Genomic DNA, 19,670 nt, shown 5'->3' with positions numbered 1-19,670 from the left:
CGGGATGGAGTTTTAGTTTATAGCTCTGAAAAATCTAACCGTGCGCTGGCAATAATGTACCTGTTTGTGCAGAAACGGAGATATCCTCTGCCAAAGTCGTGGTGTCCCTGCACTGTCATCATCAATCCCTGTATTGGGGACCGGAGATGGTACCTGCATGTTCTCTTCATGGGGACCAGTCACCTCTCCGCCCCTACAGATCACACTGCTGTTCCCCTGATGTAAACCAGACGGTTTGAAGAGTCTTGTGGGCGTCATTATGACATTGTCACTGTGCTAAGCCCCACCTTTTCTATTACCTGCCTCCTCCCACGATTCTGCTTGAGGGCAGGAAGCAGTGGCCAGGAATTATGGGACATGTAGTCCCACACAACAGGAGGAAATGGCAAGATGCAGATCCTCCTCCAGTGTAGCCATGACATTGACGTCTCTAGGATGACGTCACATCTACAAATATCATTTCTATATCAAAGATTTATCATTTCTGCATTTTGCAAACAAACGTTTTCAGAATATGGAAGTGAGGATCAACAGATGTATAACACTAGACCATAGGGCAGTAATCCTACTGTGGGCTTTAAATGTATCATTCCCGAGCAGAACCTGCCTGGACTTTATAAGGAATTAGGGGACTGTGGAGAGGAAGGGCGTTCAGACTACAATAGAATGTGTTCGATAAGCTCAGCATGGAGTACAAACAGGCCTGAACATGCATGTAACCTGAGCACGAAGTGTAGTAGTTGGGGGGGGGAGGTGTCTGCTAGACGTGAGTACACACATGCACACTGAGCCTAATACTGTACAGGCGGCATGCAACCGCATAACTTCATACTCCAGAAACACACACACACACACACACACACACACACACACACACACACACACACACACTACATTTTGGCATTCTTACTGTATAACATTGTATTGTTAATACTCCCAATGTATAAACTATGCTACCTTTTACCCGGAAGTACATTACATGCACGTTTTAGATTTTATTTTGTTTTTTGTTCATTATTATGATACATCTATATCTCTAGTATTCTTCTGTGTGTCCATAAACTTCTTTTTTTTGTTGTCAGCTCATTGGAAGGTGTATTCGGATGAGCTGCTTTGGGTGATTGTGATTTGCCCGTTGCTCTCAGCAGAGCATGCTGAGAATTATAGTTCCCCAGCAGGTTCCTAGTTTTTGCTTTCTGAATGATCATGGAAAATATTCTGCTTCACTCTAGGTGACTGGTTACTCCGTGTCCCATGGAATCCCCTCCATTCCTGGGAATATTTACCCCGGCCAAGCTGCTGTACTAGACCACCTGGACTCCTGGAGCCCTCGGACCCCGGACATGTGGCAAGGCAATATGGAGGTAAGCGACATCACATAGACACAGGAATTGATGTAATATTTATAGTTGCTGTCAAACTTCACCAGACACCACCGTCCAACCAATGTCCGGGGAAAAAAGGATGGATCAAATTTGTTGTCTTTACCCGAGGTACCAGCGGAGTCTAGCCTTTCTTCTATTGACATTCAGGCACGTGCCGGGATCTGTATAACACTTTGAAGGCTGGGTATATTTTGTGCTTTCATGACCAGATTCCAGTCAGAAAGCTTTATCTGTTTATTTTTTCCTCAGACAATTAAAAAAAATACATTAAAGGGATACACTGCCTCCAGCCGGTTCTCAGCAAGGATATAGTCCAGGGGTAGCCAAATTTAACTCCTCCAGCTGTGGTTAAACTTCAAACCCCTGATATAGTCCCTGTGAACATGGAGACTTCAGTACAGGTTCCCAAAGTGTACTTAAAAGTGTGATGCTTTCACGGAGGTCTGCGCATACTGACTTCTAGTTGTGATGTGAACAGTGAAATATAAGTGGATATCTACACCCTGGGGCAGGGGTGCCAGATAAGTACATACATCTGCAGTACATGGTTCAGAGAGAAGGATTTCTATCTGTGAACAAAATTATGGTGCCCTCTAATGGTGTTTGGCATCAGCTTTCCCCATTGCAGAGCCCCTCTCCTGTCTCCACATGGTGCCCTCTAATGGTGGTGGGCATCAGTTTTCCCCATTGCAGAGCCTCTCTCCTGTCTCCACATGGTGCCCTCTAATGGTGGTGGGCATCAGCTTTCCCCATTGCAGAGCCCCTTTCCTGTCTCCACATGGTGCCCTCTAATGGTGGTGGGCATACTTTTTTCCCAATGCAGAGCCCCTCTCCCGCCTCAACATGATGCCCTCTAACAGCAGTGGGGTTCATATTTCCCCTATGCACAGCCCCTCTCCCTCCTCCACATGATGCCACCTAATGGTGGTGAGCATCATCTTTCCCCAGTGGAGAATCCCTATCCCGTCTCCACATGATGCTTTCTTATGGTGGGGGGGTGCATAATCTTTCCCCAGTGCAGAGCCCCTCTCCTGTTACCCCGCGCTACTCTCTAGTGACAGCGAGGTTTAGTTTCCAATGCAGCAAATGTGGTCGGCCAATTATCCTATAAAGAACGCCTGTAACAAGGAATATCTGGTCCCTGCTGTTGCCGCCAACTTTGCCTTCTGAAAATGGCAGAAGCCAGGCTACCTTGCTGATCCATCAACTTCCATACTTTGATTCACTGACCCGGGACAAACACCAAGTTCAGGAATTCTTTTCTTTTGCTGTTTCCATGTCTGTGGGTAGCTAGCATTTGCAAAAGGAGGTCATCAGTGACAGCCCTTGTATTTTGGTCCCGCTCCCCCTTTCCATGGGCCATAGTAGTTTGTGCATGGATCTTCCTGACTATCTGGCACTGTAAGGCTATGTTGTTTAGTCCATAGAGTCCTCATTCTGCTGGAGGTCAGGCTGGTAGATGTATCTGTGGTCATTATTATGAAGGCTGATATATCTTATCCTCTGTCTGCAGGATTCCGGCCCCATGGACATGAGATGTTTAGGCCAAGTTCTTCCAACCCACCTAATGGAGGAGCGATTAATCAGACAGCAGCAAGAGATGGAGGAGGACCAGCGCTGGCTGGAGAAAGAGGAGAGATTTCTGGTAATCTTATATTTTCAGCAAAAATAAACTCTGCTAAGCACTGTTTATATGCGAAGTAACATAATCGCTTTATGACTTTAGTAAACCTGCTCTCCAGTCTATGAAAACAGTCTTCATTTTATAGAGCTCCCATGTCATCTACACATGCGGGCAGTTGAATAACTGTTCCTGAGTTGGTCCATTTCCTCATGTTTTAAAGAGACCCTGTCCCCTAATGCAGCATTTCTCAACCTATTTTTAGTCACAGCGCCCTTTAAAAGTATGCAAAATCTTGAGATGCCCCAGTCTAAAATGACATAGATTTTAAGGGGGGTGCCACACAAAAAAAACACAAAATAGTGGGTTCCCCTTTCACATCGAAGTGCCCCCTTTAAATCAAGATCTCCCCCCAGTGTCACCCTTTGCATCAGGAGCCCCCCTTTCACATCAGGAGCCCACCTTTCACATCAGGAGCCCCCCTTTCACATCTGGAGCCCCCCCTTTCCCATTAGGAGCCTCCCTTTGCATCAAGAGTCCCCTCTTTCATTTCAGAGTTCCCCCCTTTCACATCAGCGTCACCTTTTGCATTAGGAGCCCCCATTTTACATCAGAAGCACCACTTTCATATCCGAGTTCCTCCCTTTCACATCAGAGTTCACCTTTTACATCATAAGCTTCCTTCACATCAGTCTTCATTCCCCCTTCACATCACAGTCCCACTTCCACAAAATTGTGAGGCACCCCTGAGGAGGCCTGGAGGTCACACCGGTGTGCCACAGCACCCTGGTTGAGAAAGACTTCCCTAAAGATACCCTGTTCATGTGGTTTTTTTAACTTGTCTGATACCTGTATTGCATAGCACACACCTGCTGCCAATAGTTTGATCTGCAAGGCGCCTTCTTTGTTCGCGCCCAAAATGCAAACCAATTGCTGCAGGGTGCCACCTATTCTACTTTCTATATACCGATCATATGTCATATATTAAGGCGACCCCTGTCAACATTCTCTAAATTCAAATAAAGCAGCTCCCTGTACAGAGAAATGGAAATGCCTTTCCTGCTTCCTGCCTCTTATGAAGTGGATTGTCCCCAAAGGTCCTATGAGAAGCCAACACTACTGGGAGTGTCAATCTTCTGGTCCCCCACATCACACATTGCAGCAGATTGGCACTTCTGGAAGTGACAGGGCACATGTGCCTTTGGGACCGTGTCGATCTCCTGGTCCCCAGCAACGCTCCATAGTTCCTCCCTTCAACTGTTGTGTCACTACAGGACAAAGTTCCTGTGCTGCCAGGAACACAGGAGATCAACACTCTCTAAAGTGACTAGGCACAGGTCCTGTGCTGTCAGGAACACATGAGATCTACACTCCCCACAGTGACCAGGCACAGGTCCTGTGTTTCAGGGGACACAGGAGATCAACACTCCCTGAAGTGACTGGAAACAGGTCCTGGGCTCCAGGGGACACATGAGATGTACACTCCATGAAGTGACTAGGCACAGGTCCTATGCTCCAGGGGACATGGGAGATCAGATGCTCCTGGAATGGAGGGTTCTTATTCTTCTGAGGTCAGGGGCACTGTAGCCAAAAGTTTAATTTTAATTCTTTGGTTTGGAGTAGGGACAGATTAGAACCCCGGTGAGTTTATATTTTGCAGTCTTTCGCCTGCTAGGGGAGATTTTTTTTTCCCATCATCAAGGCATAACAGGAAGTAAGAGGTAATCCTTTTATACAGAAGACTTGTTTTGGTGACAACTTTAAAATATCCCTATCACTCGGTGACCAGGACACACTGAGAGGGTGAATCGACCCAGCAGGGATACAGACAACACCCATGCACTTTAAATAAAAAATGATGTAGAATTTGGATGAACTGGGCTGCAAAGGGTTGGCTGGGTGGTTAGCAATCAGCCATTGACTGTCAGAGTCACATGAACCCACGGGACAAGGACTGTATTTTGTCCACATAAAAGAAGATCTTGGAAACCTTGCAGCATATTTCCTGTTCTCTAAACGTCCTTCTGTTATGACATTATGACATATTTGAAAGGTTGCGTGACAGACTCCTGTCTGCACTCCTCTGTGTTTCCCACAACTAAAGTTACAGGTTGTCTGTGTTAAAGGGGCACCATAGTCTTTTTAGGGCTTGTGTAGATGGGTGGTGTTTCCACCCTCTGCCTTTTACATTCAAACACACGTTGCCGAACGGGAAACCCAGCAGAAGGCTGCGTGTGACCGGCTTTGACTGCAGCTTAAATGCATCTCAATAGGACCCTCTACGTCTTAGGAGACGCAGCCTCAAAACCATCATCCCCCACTACACCATAGAAGTAACTGGGAGTCTAATGACTTGCGTTCGATGTGCGTTTCCAAACAGACTCTATGTGAAAACAATAGATTCCCCTAGCCTGTAATGACAGGAAACATTCACAGTGCTCCGCGTTGCCAGAAATCATGTGTAAACAGAAGGATGTCTGCAGTCTGTAATGACCCGAAACATGTAAAATGCTCCCAGTTGCCAGAAATCATGTGTAAGTCGTCGTTTCTTTGCCGTCTGTAATGACAGGAAACAGCTACAGTGCTACCTGTTGCCAAAAATCGCGTGCAAGCAGTAGGTTCTTTGCAGTCTTTAATGACATGAAACATCCACAGTGCTACCTGTTGCCAGAAATAATATGTAAACAGAAGGTTGTGTGCAGTTTGCAATGACGTGAAGCACCCGCAATGCTCCCAGTAGCCAGAAGTTATGTGATCTTTCGGTGATGTTTTAGGTCACGCAAGGGACCCCAGGGACAGTGTTTTATTATACATGGCAAGAAAGAAATCATTGTTTTGGGGTAACACTGCCCTGTTCATTCATGTGTGTGTCATAACGGTAGAGTCAAATAGAGAGTCCCACCTGGGGGGGGGGGGTGCTGTAGTGGCTGCGGATGACGCCGCCAAATACTTGCAAAATAGAAAAAAAGGGTCACCAGCACTCCCAAGTTTTCTTCAAAACGAAATCCTTTCGTTCATTCTTGCAGGTCATATCACCATGCGTGGCAACGTTTCAGAACCTGTCCGGTCCCTTCATCAGGCAAACAAAAGTGAAGCTTTGTTGATGAAGGGATGAAGGGAAGGGACCGGATGAAGGGACCGGACAGGTTTCCGAAACGTTGCCACGCATAGCGATATGACCTGCCAGAATGTTATAACGGTAGCTGCACTCAGGGGCGTCCCCGAGGCCGGGTGTCACCTGGAGCGAAGACCGGGTGACCCCCCGCCTTGACGTCATCGCGCATGCGCCATCATCTAATTAACGCCTGCCGGCGGCCATCTTGGCGATGGACGCCGGCAGAGAGAGGAGGGGACGTTCACCCGGCGGGATGAGGTATGCCGCCGGGTCCCCTCCTCTCTCCTGACACTGTTGGCCTCTCGGTCAATGACCAGGTGCCCCACTTTTTAGAGGGGGTGGCACCAAAATGACTGTCAGTCATTTTGGTGTCACCCCTCCAATGGTGTCACCGGGTTCGCACCCCCCTTGTGACGCCACTGGGTCCACTTTAAATTTGGGGCTTCTTCTCTCTTCATCACCTGACATGTGAATTCCCACAGGCGACTCATGCAGGATAGGGCAGACATTTCTTTACAAGTCTCAGGCAGGAGCTTTCTTTTGGGCACCTTGTGCGGAGGAGATAATTTATGATCTGTGCACGTAGCCAAGTCATCGCTCTCCAGTGCTTCCTGTGCAATAAAGTGAAGAGAGAGAGAGAGGAGGGGAAAAAAAAAACCTCACTTGTGCAATGCTAAAAAGATTCAGTAATTGGCCCCACTTCCACTCTGACGGCTGCAGCCAAGCCGCGCACACAAAACCTTTCCTCTCGCAGGAAACTGGAATTAATGCATCGCCTCGTCTCCTGTTTACTCTCAAGACGCTTCCCTGGGAATCCGCACAGAGCTGCCTTAGCATCATGCAAGTGTTCAAGTGCTGCGTGGGCCGGATGGTAGGATTACTTTTATTTTTTTAGTTTTTTGCCATCTTTGGAGAAGCGATCTGCCCTCGGCGCTGGCTTTACTACCTTCTTGCTTAACCGTTCAGACTTGCAGGGGAGAGGATTATGCAAGAGACTTCTTGGCTTCTCAGGAAGTTGTTTGTTGGACTTTTGTGTGTGGAACGTTTGCCTGCTAGTAACGCTTTCTCTCGCTTGTTTCCAGAAGCCAGACGTCAGGCTCTCCCGGGGCAGCATTGACCATGCGGATGGAGGCATCCCGTGTCCGGTAAGCTTCCTTCTCTAGACTTTTTATATGTGTGGGAAGTCTGTGTTTTGCCCGGGTGACAGCTGTTTACTGCCGTGTACAGAGATAGTTTGAATACCTTTCGGTGAAGAAGCCTCCGGGCTAGAGAGGTAGAAACAGCTGAGTGAGCGGTCGGAACTCCTACAAGGGAGTATGCATGCTATAAGTTATAGCTTACTGATGCAGCACTTCTTCCTCCTCCACAATTTTTCTAGGGACTCACACTGTCACTTTGTATACAGCTTGCTTATCCAGCAATGCTTCCTCCTCCACTATCTGACTAGGGGCACACACTGTCACTTTGTATACAGCTTGCGTATCCATCACTGCTTCTTCCTCCGGTATTTGATAAGGCACACGCTGTTACCATATATACTGCTTACTGATCCATCACTGCTTCCTCCTCCGGTATTTGATAAGGCACACGCTGTTACCATATATACAGATTACTGATCTAGCATTGCTTCCTCCTCCACTATCTGACCAGACACAGACTGATAATATATATACAGCTTACTGATCCAGTACTGCTTCCTCCTCCACTATCTGACAAGGTACACACCAATGCCGTATATAGAGCTTACTGATCCAGCACTGCTTCCTCCTCCACTATCTGACAAGGTACACACCAATGCCGTATATACAGCTTACTGATCCAGCACTGCTTACTCCTCCACTATCTGACAAGGTACATACCAATGCCATATATACTACTTACTGATTCAGCACAGCTTCCTCCACTGTCTGACAAGGCACACACTGTCACCATATATACAACTTACTAATTCAGCACTGCTTCCTCCTCCACTATCTGACAAGGCACACACTGTCACCTTGTATACAGGCTCCATCATTATACTTTGCCAATATTGTCCCATTCAAACAAATGAAAATGTTTGAACTTGTAATCACATATCACACTGATGTAAATGCCCTACACCCATACAGCGACAGTGCTGACGAGTACAGCCGGCCATTGGCTCTCCCAGAACTTTGCTATGCATAGACCACATTACCAGTGCCAACAAATTGGTCACATGGGCAGACACTGGAGGTTTGTGAAAGTTTCCATCTTACAGCTTTCACCTCATAGTTCTAGCCGACCTGTGACAATGAGACTGTCACAGGTCGGCTCAGTAGATCGGGAGGTGAGCGAACACATACCGGGTTCGCTCGCCTCTCGATCTTGTCAAGGCAGAGAGAGGGGAGGGGCTGGATTCCCCGCTCCGATCTGCCAGCGCTGACTGGCGGAACGGATGGGGGGGGGGGCGGGTACAGCTGGCTCTGCCTCTAGATAGGCAGAGCCAGCTGTCAGTCACGCAGCTGGGCGGATCCCGTCATCTAAGTCGGGATCCGCTCCGGCGTCTCAGTATACCGCGAGCCGTAGCTCGTGTTATACTGAGCTTAGGGTGACGGGAGGACGCTAGTTTGTGTCCTCCCGTTACCCTAAGGAGAACTATGGGGAAAAACACTGACCCCATAGTTCTCCTTTAACTACAGTTTCATCACTTCAGGGAGGATGACCATCGGGGTTTTTAAAGAGGAACTTTGAAATGACAACAAACACACCTTTAGAAACGTTTGGTAATGACAATCTACAATCACATACTTCTAGATAATTGGCGGCTTTGTATTCTTTGCATACCTTGTTTCTCTTTTCCTACACAATATTCTCACAGCGGCCATTTTTACTAAGGGCAGATTAATACATCTCCCTTAGCTTCCTGGAACCCTGGCACATGTGACTAGGACATGTGACCATGCACATCATCTCAGGGGAGGAAAATGCCTTTCCGTGAGATTACCGATGAGATTTTCCAGCAATGCTCTGCTGATGTAACCTTCCCAGGGTGCAACGCTCGGGCACATTACATCTTTTTTGCCAAAGAGGACCAGGAAGTGGAAAAACACTCATTGTAAACAACATAAAGCTATGTTTGTTTAACTAATGATTGTAAGATTTCATATCCGCATGCAGAGCTGCATACTGATGTGATTTTTAGTGAAAGGGGTAAAGGTCCCCTTTAGAGGTGTGCTTGATGCCCCAGTTTGTCATACTGAGTGCAGAAAAGCCTAATATGCGCTACAACTGAGTAGCTGGTTGGTTTCACAGCCTCCGAGCCAGCTAACAGACAGAGTCTATTATTATCTAGGTCTCTTCCTGGTGGACATGTACATCGTCCCGTCTATAATGTGACTAATAGAGCTTTCATCATGTTACTGCAGCTTTTGCTCGTGGTTCTTAGCTGTGGTTGTTTGCGGTTTCTTGGGTGTTGCCATTGCATTTCCTTTGAACTGTGGAGGTGTCAGGATCTGGATACTCATCTAATAATAAACTCCTATACATGCTATGGGCCCCTTCCCACCACACAGATCTCGTTGCTGACGTATGCTACGCTTAATGAAGCAAACTGAAAATACCACATGGCCCAAATTGTCTCGCTTGCCACATTTACCACTAGCACAGCTATTTTGCAGCGAATTTAAGGCCCCATTCACACCAGGGCGGGTGCAGATCAGCGCGTGATTTTTATAAAGGTGGTTCCAGGTATTTTGAACTGCGCTTCAGAGCAACTCCATTGAAAGCTGTATTGAAACCGTGCTGATCATCGCAGAAAAAAAAAAAGCTCAGGGAGCAATTTGAGGTGGGAGGCAGTTTAGACACGCGCAGTCGCATGAACGGTCCCCATAGCAATGTATGGAGTCGTTCATGTCGGCGGATCCACGTGGCCGAACCGCCCCGGTGTGAACGGGGCCTTAATGTGCCACTGTGTAAATTAGCCTTTTACCCCCTCGGTGAGTGGCCATAGGTTGTGGCTCTGTAATGGATGATTAGGCACGGTGGTGTGGACCATCTTACTGTTCTGTTTTGACTCTAAAAAAACAGCAATAGATTTTTTTAATACAGACCACTCTGAAGCAACCTGTTTACCGCCACAACGTTTGCTATAAGCGGGACTGTTAGCAGGGGCATTGCTAGGATCGTGTAAGAGCTGGGGCACACTAAGAAATGCAATTCTGCATTATACGAAGCAGGGCGAACTCTATGTGTGATCCTACCTTAAAGAGGAACTCCACATTCAAATAGTAGGGATCTGCTATGCAACCAGCAACACGTGGTAAGGTGTATGTAATGTACAACATTACAGTGTATAGCGTGCAAGTGGACAGAACTATGTAATGGCAAACATACAGTGTAGAGTGCAGCGGTATAGTGTACAGCATTGTATAAAAAGTGTAGTGGTCAGTACTTCTGACCACTGCACTCTATATGCTGTCTAGTGTATAGAGCAGTGGTAATCAACCTTGGCACTCCAGCTGTGCGGCTACTACAAACCCCATCATGACTCTGCCTCTGGGAGTCATGCCTTTGGCTCTCAGAGTCTTGCAATGCATCATGGGACTTGTAGTTCTACAACAGCTGGAGTGCTGAGCTTCCCCTCCCCTTGTATGGATCATAGCGGTCACGACTATGTAACATACAACGTTTCATAAGGAGTGAGTGATCAGGACTATATAATGTACAACATGGCGCATATAGTGCAATGGTCAAGACTGTGTAACATACAAAAGATCATGTGATGCAGCAGTCTGGACTATGTAACCTAAAACATAGTGTTTAGAGTATAGCAGTCAGGACTCTGTGGTCTTTATCATTTTGTAAGGAAGAACCATAGCGTATAGAGTGAAGAGGTCCGCACTGTATCATTTACAACATTGGCTGCTCCTTGATGCTCAGAGTGCCTTGTTCTGCCGGTGCCCAGTGTGCCCTCTTGTAATTGTGGTTAGTGCATCACCTTACATTAGCGGTCCATGCTTAGTGTGCCCTTTACATCGGTGGTCAGTATTCAGTGCATCACCTGACAATGGTAGTCAGTGCATCCCCTTTCATTGATGGTCAGTATGCCCCCTACATTGGTGGTCATTGTGCCCCTTTGGTGGTTGGTGGTCATTGTGCCCCCTTACATTGGTGGTTGTGGTCATTGTGCCCCCTTACATTGGTGGTTGTGGTCATTGTGCCCCTTTACTTTGGTGGTCATTGTGCCCCCTTACATTGGTGGTTGGTGGTCATTGTGCCCCTTCACATTGGTGGTCATTGTGCCCCCTTACATTGGTGGTTGGTGGTCATTGTGCCCCCTTACATTGGTGGTTGGTGGTCATTGTGTCCACTTACATTGGTGGTTGTGGTCATTGTGCCCCTTTACTTTGGTGGTCATTGTGCCCCCTTACATTGGGGGTTTGTGCTGAGTGCCCCTATACATAGGTGGCTAGTGCTTTGTGTCCCCTCCCATTGGCAGTCAGTGCTTTGTGTCCCCTCCCATTGGCAGTCAGTGCTCAGTGTGCCCCTTAAATTTGCTTTCGGTGCTCAGTGTGCCCCCTAAATTGGTGGTCATTGCTCTTTCTGCCCTTTACATTGGTGGTCAGTGTGAGCTCCTTTAATGGTGGGCAGTTTGCCTCATTACGTTGATTGTCACCCTGGCTGCCCCCCCCCCACTGTGCGATCATCAGCAGCAGCATTCCTATAACATTTGCAGTAGTTGCGGCCTGCCACACAAATTAAAGGTTTTTTTTAGATATCCCTACATATTACATCATTTTGGCATATCTATAAAATATATTGCATCGTGTTTGCAGTCTCTGACCATCCCCTGTAGTATGTTTGCAGTCTTTGACCATCCCCTGTTGTATGTCTTTAGTCTCTGACCATCCACTGTAGTATGCCTGCAGTCTCCGACCATCGCCTGTAGTATGTCTTTAGTCTCAGGCCATCTCCTGTAGTATGTCTGCAGTCTCTGACCATCTCCTCTTGTATGTCTTTAGTTTCAGGCCATCTCCTGAAGTATGTCTGCAGTCTCTGACCATCTCCTGTAGTATGTCTGCAGTCTCTGACCATATCCTGAAGTATTTCTGCAGTCTCTGACCATCTCGTTTGGCAGTCCAGTTGTCTCTCAGTGCTTTCTGTATCCTAACATTCACTGAACGTTTAGCGATGTCAGAGGCTACATTTGAGTCCCTCTATAATTGATAAAGTTGCCCACCCCTGGTCCAGGATATGCCTCATGCACTTAGGAGCCTCTGATCTTGCCTCCTGCATCTTTCTACTAGCTCATGACTACGATGGGTGGTCCTGAGTGGAAGATAGAAATTTGCATACAAGCCTTTCCTAAGACTTGGGCCTCTTGGGGAGCTCAGGGCATTAGAAGGTGTAAGTCCCCTTCAGCAAGTTTACATTTCTGATAGTTGTATCTTAAAACTGAACTCCTTCCAAACAACTGAAAATGCAAATGTGTGGACTGGTTTGCTTAGTGGTTTGTTTGTGATTCTGTTCAGCCAGTCACAGCCATGAGCTAATAAACACTGTGCCATTCACTGGCAATGTTAGTAAGGTTTCTGCTGCAAGGGGTGACTGGTTCTCTTCAAAAGAACACACCTGGTTTCCAGCTGCTTTTCAGCATAGATTGTGATCATTCTAATGTAGCCATTCTCAACCATTGTTCCCTGAGCTGTGGCTGATTGACCTCCCATCTGATGGTGCCTGGACAGTCCTAAGTCCAACGCCCCTTTCGGCAGAGCCAGCAGGGAGACACCAATGAGCTGTCTGGAAGGGTGGCATTGTGACCACTATAGTCATTGGGGCCACTAACCCCAGTGACGTCATTGTAGTAGGGGTTCCCTGAGACCTGAAAATGATTGTAAGGTTCCTCCTGAGGTTTCCCACCTCCCAATGACTGCAATATATAACAACCCACCTTCCCCTAATGCATTGTACTGGGAGAAACGGGCTGCCATTGCTGACTAGGGATGTGCGTGAACTTTGTGCAAACCAATTTCACCTGAGCCTGTGCAAAGCCATCTATGGCATCCACTGCCCCCCGTCCCCACCCTCCTGGACCAAACGGCTACGGTCGGTGCACCTCCCATCCCACAGCTATGCATAACAAAGGGAAGGGGAATGCCCTGGCCGCAGCTGATTGGGCCAGGAGGGGGATGTGTAACGACAGTTTTGCGCGCTCTCACGTAGGCTCTGTTCGCACCAAGGCCACGCACATCACTATTGCCCCCCTCATTCCAAAAGTGACCTTTGCCTGGCTCTCCATGGTCTCAGCTGGTGAAGTCGGAGCACGTCGTACTCAAAGTACTGAACCGGAAAACAGCTAGGCACTCGGCATTCTCATAACTTCCCACACTGGGAAACGTTATATTTGTTTGAGAAGGGGACCAGTTTCCAGAATTATAATTCTCAGTTTTTATTTTTCGGCATCCCTTCTTTGCCCAGTCCGCTGGCGGACCACGCTCCGTCTCCGAGCCTGTCCCTGAGCCGGTAGACATGGCGGGACACGTAAAAAACATTGCGTCGTTTCTAGCCTGCCTTTGGAGCATAGCGACAGACAAATATTTTCCAGATTCCATTCCTGTCCCGTGAAATCCTCGACCTCCCGATTCCTGAGACGGAGCGCGGATGAGGGAGACCTCTCTGTGGATGCCTGTGGTTGGAAGACCATGAAAGGGAACTTGGATGAGTCTGAGGTTTAGATAAGATGACAGCAAAATTCCAGCGGCCCCCCTTCCCCTCCCCTCGTCCCAGCATAAAATGCTCCAGCCGCAGAGATCTTGTCATTGCCGCAGCCAAAGCACATTTATTTTTTGTTTTTTTGTACTGGATCGCACTTTATACTTCTCAGCCTTGAGACTGAATACCAGCCGCCTATAAATGTAAACAGGGGATAGAATGGAGGCAGCTGGAGGGGTCACTGCACTGGAGGATAAAACACTGGCAGGCCGCCTTCTGCTCTCTTGTTTCTAAGGCTGGGGACACATAGAGAACCTAATAATGAGCGGGGTTACCTATGAAAAGCTGAATTTGCTAAATACACGTATGACTTATCTGACAAAAGAGTTTATAATTCTGTCTGGCTGCTGGGTTTTTTTGGATCATATTTCTCTGCCAGACAGCGCAGCCGGTACAGAGGCACCATTGGCACTTTTATCTCACAGTGCCAGCCCTCTACTCCTTGCTGTGGCGCTGCATGGAGGCATCGGCATCTTTTACATGCAGCGGTAAAGCCTTTAGTCACCGTGGAGCTGCAGGTGATGCACATGGATTTATTTCATAGGCAGCAAATTGCTTACTGACAGCTTGTCAGCCTATTAAATAGATCCTATGAATTCTCTATCACCTCTGACGTGATTAAAGGAAAAAACACACAGAAATACGTAGACAGAGACAACCAGAAATACACACACAATAAGGCCCCATTCACACCTCGTTTAGGTGAGATTAGGGATTCCTGCATCAGGAATTGTCATTTTCCTGCAGCAGGTATCCCTAATCTGGCATTTGCAAATGGCAGCTGTCACCCATTCATGTCAATGATCAGGTGGCAGCGGCTGCATGTAAACGCCTGCACACCACAAGTAATCGTGTGTGATATGAGTACAGGTGTGAATGGGGCCTAATACGCACACACACACACACACACCATCACATGTGGGCTTTACCTTGGGCGGTCTTCATGCAAGCGCAGTCTACCTAGGAACGCCCACTGATACACACCCAACACAGCACTTTGATATTTTCATAACTCCCCCCAAGAGCCAGCCCACTGCTTGCATCAGAGCGGGGGGCTCTTCAAAGGAGTGCTGAGGCAGGGTGCTGTGTTGTTTTCAGGAAGGGGGGGGCGGGGGGAACAACCAGGGAAAGTAAAATATCAGCAGATTGCTTTAAACTTTCTCATATACACTGACGTAAAAAATATTACCAAAATAACAGGTAAACCTTGCAGCAGTGATTCACAATGCGTGCCTTTAAATACTGGCTCTGGTTCTGGCTCGCGGTTTGCATCCGGCAGAGTTTTGTGTGCGCATGTTGCTGTCCCTGATCCAGAATCCTGATGGGAACTCTCTGTCTCCTTGTCATTGCAGGCCGGGAACCAGCACATCTATCAACCTGTCGGGAAACAAGGTGAGCATAAGATATACAGGCCATAAAATCATTGTTCCCTCAAAGAGGTCCTGTCACTCTTCAAATATCTCTCATCAATCACTTTTATACCAGTTACTACCTTTTTTTATTTTGTGTTGATAGTTTTTTCCCTTCCAGGGCGTTCTCTTTCTATAGTAACAAAGTAACTGCTCTTCTCTAAAGGAACGATCATTCTTTTTAGTTTTTTTCTTTGGTTGATTTGGGGCCCATTCACACCGGAGACGCTATGCTAATAGCACGCTATCGCATAGCACACCTAGCACGTGCTATCATACACTAGGTCCATGGCCATTCATTTCAGTAGCACCCCATCACGTCCTGCCAGCTGTGCATTGCAGCGTGCCGTACTGCGATACCATGCATTGCAGCGTGCCGTACTGCGATACCATGCATTGCAGCGTGCCGTACTGCGATACCATGCATTGCAGCGTGCCGTACTGCGATACCATGCATTGCAGCGTGCCGTACTGTGGTACCATGCATTGCAGCATGCCGTACTGCAATACCATGCATTGCAGCGTGCCGTACTGTGATACCATGCATTGCAGCATGCCGTACTGCGATACCATGCATTGCAGCATGCCGTACTGTGGTACCATGCTTTGCAGCGTGCCGTACTGTGGTACCATGCATTGCAGCGTGCCATACTGTGGTACCATGCATTGCAGCATGGTAAAATTCCAATAGTGCATGCCCTACTTTTTCTCACCACAGTGCACAGTATTGCAGTACCACACGGCCACTGGTGCATTGGTGTGTCCGTGGAATGAATGAAAACTCACCTAGTGCACGATACCACATGATAGGTATGCGATAGAGTGCGCTGTTCACGGTGACGTGCAATTAACGCAACACTCCGGTGTGAATGGGCCCTTCCTATGTGTAGGAGTTGATCAACTTCAATACAACACAATTCCAGTCAATTTATTTAATTTTGGATCTAGTGGGGAAGGTTTAGGGCTCATTCACAACAACGGCCATGTGTTCTGAATGGCACCCCAATGCACTTTGCCACAGACATGGGTTGAGGCGCACATCCGCCATAAAGTGTGTTGGGGTGACATAAAGAACGAATGGCAACGCATTTAATGTACAATAAAGCAATGCCATATTGTGATTGGAGACTTAGAACCTTTGTTTTTTTACTGTCTGTGTCACCACTGGGAAATTTCCCTGTCACTTCCTCACCTGGGGGACACCATGTGTCAGGATGTGACAGATGGTCACTGGGACAGGAAGTGAGGGGGAATCTCCTTGTTATATGTGCAAGCAATAACAGGAAATGTTTGCATATAAATACTTTCATCATCACCCTTTACATGGCCAATAATCACAAGGAGTCCTCAGACTTGTTTCATCGTTTGCCCATCAGAAGTCGAGCAGGGTGGGCCCAGCACCTAATAAGGTGAACCTGTAGAATTTGGGACAACGGGGTAGAATTACTGCAAATAAATGATGCGTCTGACGTGACCTCAAATATAATGGTATTTTGTTGTCTAGATCACTCCGCTCCACCAAAGAAGCCCCCCCGGCCGGGCGCTCCGAGCCATGTCGGTAACCTGGCTGGTCTGAATAGTCCCGCAGACTGCTACAACGACGGTGTGAAGGTAGGAAACCCACACCTGGACCTGTGTTCAGTTCATATTGTGTGAATGAGATGCATTGCCGTTTGTGGAATCTCCTCCTGCGTGTTGGGTGACTTGTCTCCGGAGTGTTCCATGCCTCTGTGTGTCGCATTGGTTGTGTTGCTGCAGAATGCTTTGCTTCAAGATGAACTCATGAAGTGCAGTCAGTGCTAGAAGCCACATAATCAACATTATATTCACTATCATTGTGTTGGCATCCCAGTCTTAGTCCGCAGGGTTCAATATTGAGTTTGCTCCGCCCTTTGTTGTTGTGCCAATCTGACTTATTACACAGGTGGCAACCTATCACTGTACCACGCTTGTAGTCACTGAGAGCGACCCATTCTTTCACAAATGTTTGTAGAAGCGTCTGCATGCCGAGTTGCGGTATTTTATACACCTGTGGCCATGGATGGGATTGGAACACGTGAATCCAATGATTTGGATAGGTGTCCCAATACTTTTGTCAATATAGTGTACACAGACGATCATTTTATTCCTCACATGCTCAGACTTAGAAGCTTGTTCGACTTTGCATTGACAGGCCGGGAGAACAGCGAAGGCCAGCTCCGGACGCAGCGTAGGAATAACTGCAATCCAGGTGCTGAGACTGAAGCCTTCCAGCTGTTCCAGAGATCTATTAATAGCAGGAAAGGCCTCGCTCATAACTGGGGTACACAGACGTCAGTGATTTTCCATGGAAATTTGCCTGTTGAGCATTCAGCTTGGAAGGCTTTTACTCCCCGCTTCTCTGAGAGCGAGCACTGAGCTGACCGTTCGCAGCGCCCTTGTTTATGTGAGAATTCTGACAGGCGAGCTGCCAAGCCGCAGACCGTGTGCAGATCAATAGCAGCTGTGATGCAAAGCCCGACTACAGCTGGCAAAAGAGCGCTTGGTTCCGATTAGGAAAATCAGATGTCACAAAGGGTAGCGGCCTCGAGAACGGCCACGGGCAAGCTTCAGCCCTGCGGCTGCTATGGCGCTATAAGCATGGTCTGTTAGACTCTCTGAATGATGGAAGTTGTAGTTCCACTTCACATGGAGGGCTTTTAGCAGGGTTGGGCAAGTCCCATGAGGCATGGCAAGACTGACCATTACAGGCATGACTCCCAGAGGCATTTTGGGATTTGTAGTTAAAGAACAGCTGGAGGGCCGGTGTTGCCCACCCCTGCTTTAAGCTCTTTTACTTTTAATGACCCCCCAAAAATAAGTTTGTGGGCACTTGGCTCCCTGCTCTGCTCGAATGCCCACTCTGCCAGGGCCATTCTATTTGGGGACTGCTTTGGCACCTCCTGATTGTTCCAAAGCTTTCCCAGCTCCTCTCACCCCCCACACTTTCCTGATGGTTATAGACGCAGGCCATCCTAGTGATGGATCAGTTGGAAGGTTCACTAGCTTTGAACTCTCAATAGAATTGCTCACCTAGGCTGAGCTGTAGGCGTGGGGTATGTGGCAAGCTGGTATGTTTTCCTGGGGGGCTGCAAAGGGTGGGAAGGGGGGTTTATCTACAAGTGTATGTACCCTTTAAATAGCGCTAATATAGCTACCCCAAATCTTTCTTTATGTTGACTTCACAGAGTCCCCTGCGTACAATATAAATCAGGCCAAGTAGGTGATCCTTCATGTTCTCTTGCCGTCATCCTAACATGTTTTAGGAGTAGGCAGCAGTCCAGCTGTGGTGAAACTACAAATCCCATGAGGCATTGCAAGACTGACAGCCACATTCATGACACCAAGAGGCAAAAGCATGATGGGATTTTTAGTTTCAGCACAGTTGGAGTGCCGAAGTTGCCTTCCCCTGTTTTAGGCATTGAGATTAGTAGTTTAGGCGAAAGAGCCTTAATCAATGTGGTTTGATGGTCATTCAAGGGGCTGAGCTTAAGTAGGTAACAAAGAATGAATGCTAAAGTGGAGTGCAGGTACGGAACGGCGCGGTCACCTCCAGAGTATGCGGTGTGCCTGGGAGTGTGAATCACAAAACTGGCTGAACAGTTTGTGAGTTTCGGCTGCTTGCGTTTGCTGTTCTCCTCACCAGCACAGCTATTGGCGATTGATACCAGCTCCTGTTTATGTGGACATTTAGCATATTGCAGGAGTCGGTCAGCGTTTGCAAATCCCAGTATGGAGAATTCAAGGAAGTGTCTGCTTTGTCCTCATCAGCCTATTAGACTCTTATAGAGCAAGTTTATAATATATAAAGTGTTCGGTTGGATTGGGTAGCTTGCTTTTTTTTTAAATGTATAATGCCTTTTAAGCCTCTGACAAAACATCATTCTCCTCTCGGTATGCACACAGCCTCCTCTCGGTATGCACACAGCCTCCTCTGTATGCACACAGACTCCTCTGTTTGCACACAGCCTCCTCTGTATGCACACAGCCTCCTCTGTATGCACACAGCCTCCTCTGTTTGCACACAGCCTCCTCTGTTTGCACACAGCCTCCTCATGTATGCACACAGCCTCCTCTGTATCCACACAGCCTCCTCTGTATCCACACAGCCTCCTCTGTATGCACACAGCCTCCTCTGTATGCACACAGCCTCCTCTGTATGCACACAGCCTCCTCTACATACATTAAGTCACATGACAGGTGCTCATGCAATCCCAATTGGAGGCTTTAATCCATAGTAAGCACATAACACTTTCCCTTTCTGCCCTTGTTCCGTGCTCTGCATGATACAAATAAAGTTTTGTTTGCATTAAACTTCTGCATGTCCTCATTTCTGCATGTGCTGTGTGCATGTCAGGCGTCCAGCGTGCTGCCGACCCCGCACGTAC

General features: G+C 47.7%; 1 protein-coding gene across 6 annotated transcripts in view; it reads left to right on the top strand.

Moving 5' to 3' along the window:
• PTK2 (protein tyrosine kinase 2) overlaps positions 1 to 19,670 on the top strand; it is a 202,993-nt gene that overhangs the window by 171,685 nt on the left and 11,638 nt on the right. For all 6 annotated transcript variants that reach the window (XM_018563617.1, XM_018563616.1, XM_018563615.1 and 3 more), the window contains 5 exons: positions 1,233 to 1,364; positions 2,899 to 3,030; positions 7,204 to 7,266; positions 15,208 to 15,247; positions 16,769 to 16,875. In XM_018563617.1, the coding sequence (XP_018419119.1) occupies positions 1,233 to 1,364; positions 2,899 to 3,030; positions 7,204 to 7,266; positions 15,208 to 15,247; positions 16,769 to 16,875 (474 nt within the window). The remainder of the gene's footprint in view (positions 1 to 1,232; positions 1,365 to 2,898; positions 3,031 to 7,203; positions 7,267 to 15,207; positions 15,248 to 16,768; positions 16,876 to 19,670) is intronic.

Source organism: Nanorana parkeri, unplaced genomic scaffold (assembly GCF_000935625.1).
Source record: "Nanorana parkeri isolate BGI_ZX_2015 unplaced genomic scaffold, ASM93562v1 scaffold680, whole genome shotgun sequence".
Taxonomy (NCBI): domain Eukaryota; kingdom Metazoa; phylum Chordata; class Amphibia; order Anura; family Dicroglossidae; genus Nanorana; species Nanorana parkeri.
Note: the sequence above shows the minus strand (reverse complement) of the source record. Positions and strands in the feature narration are given on the sequence as shown.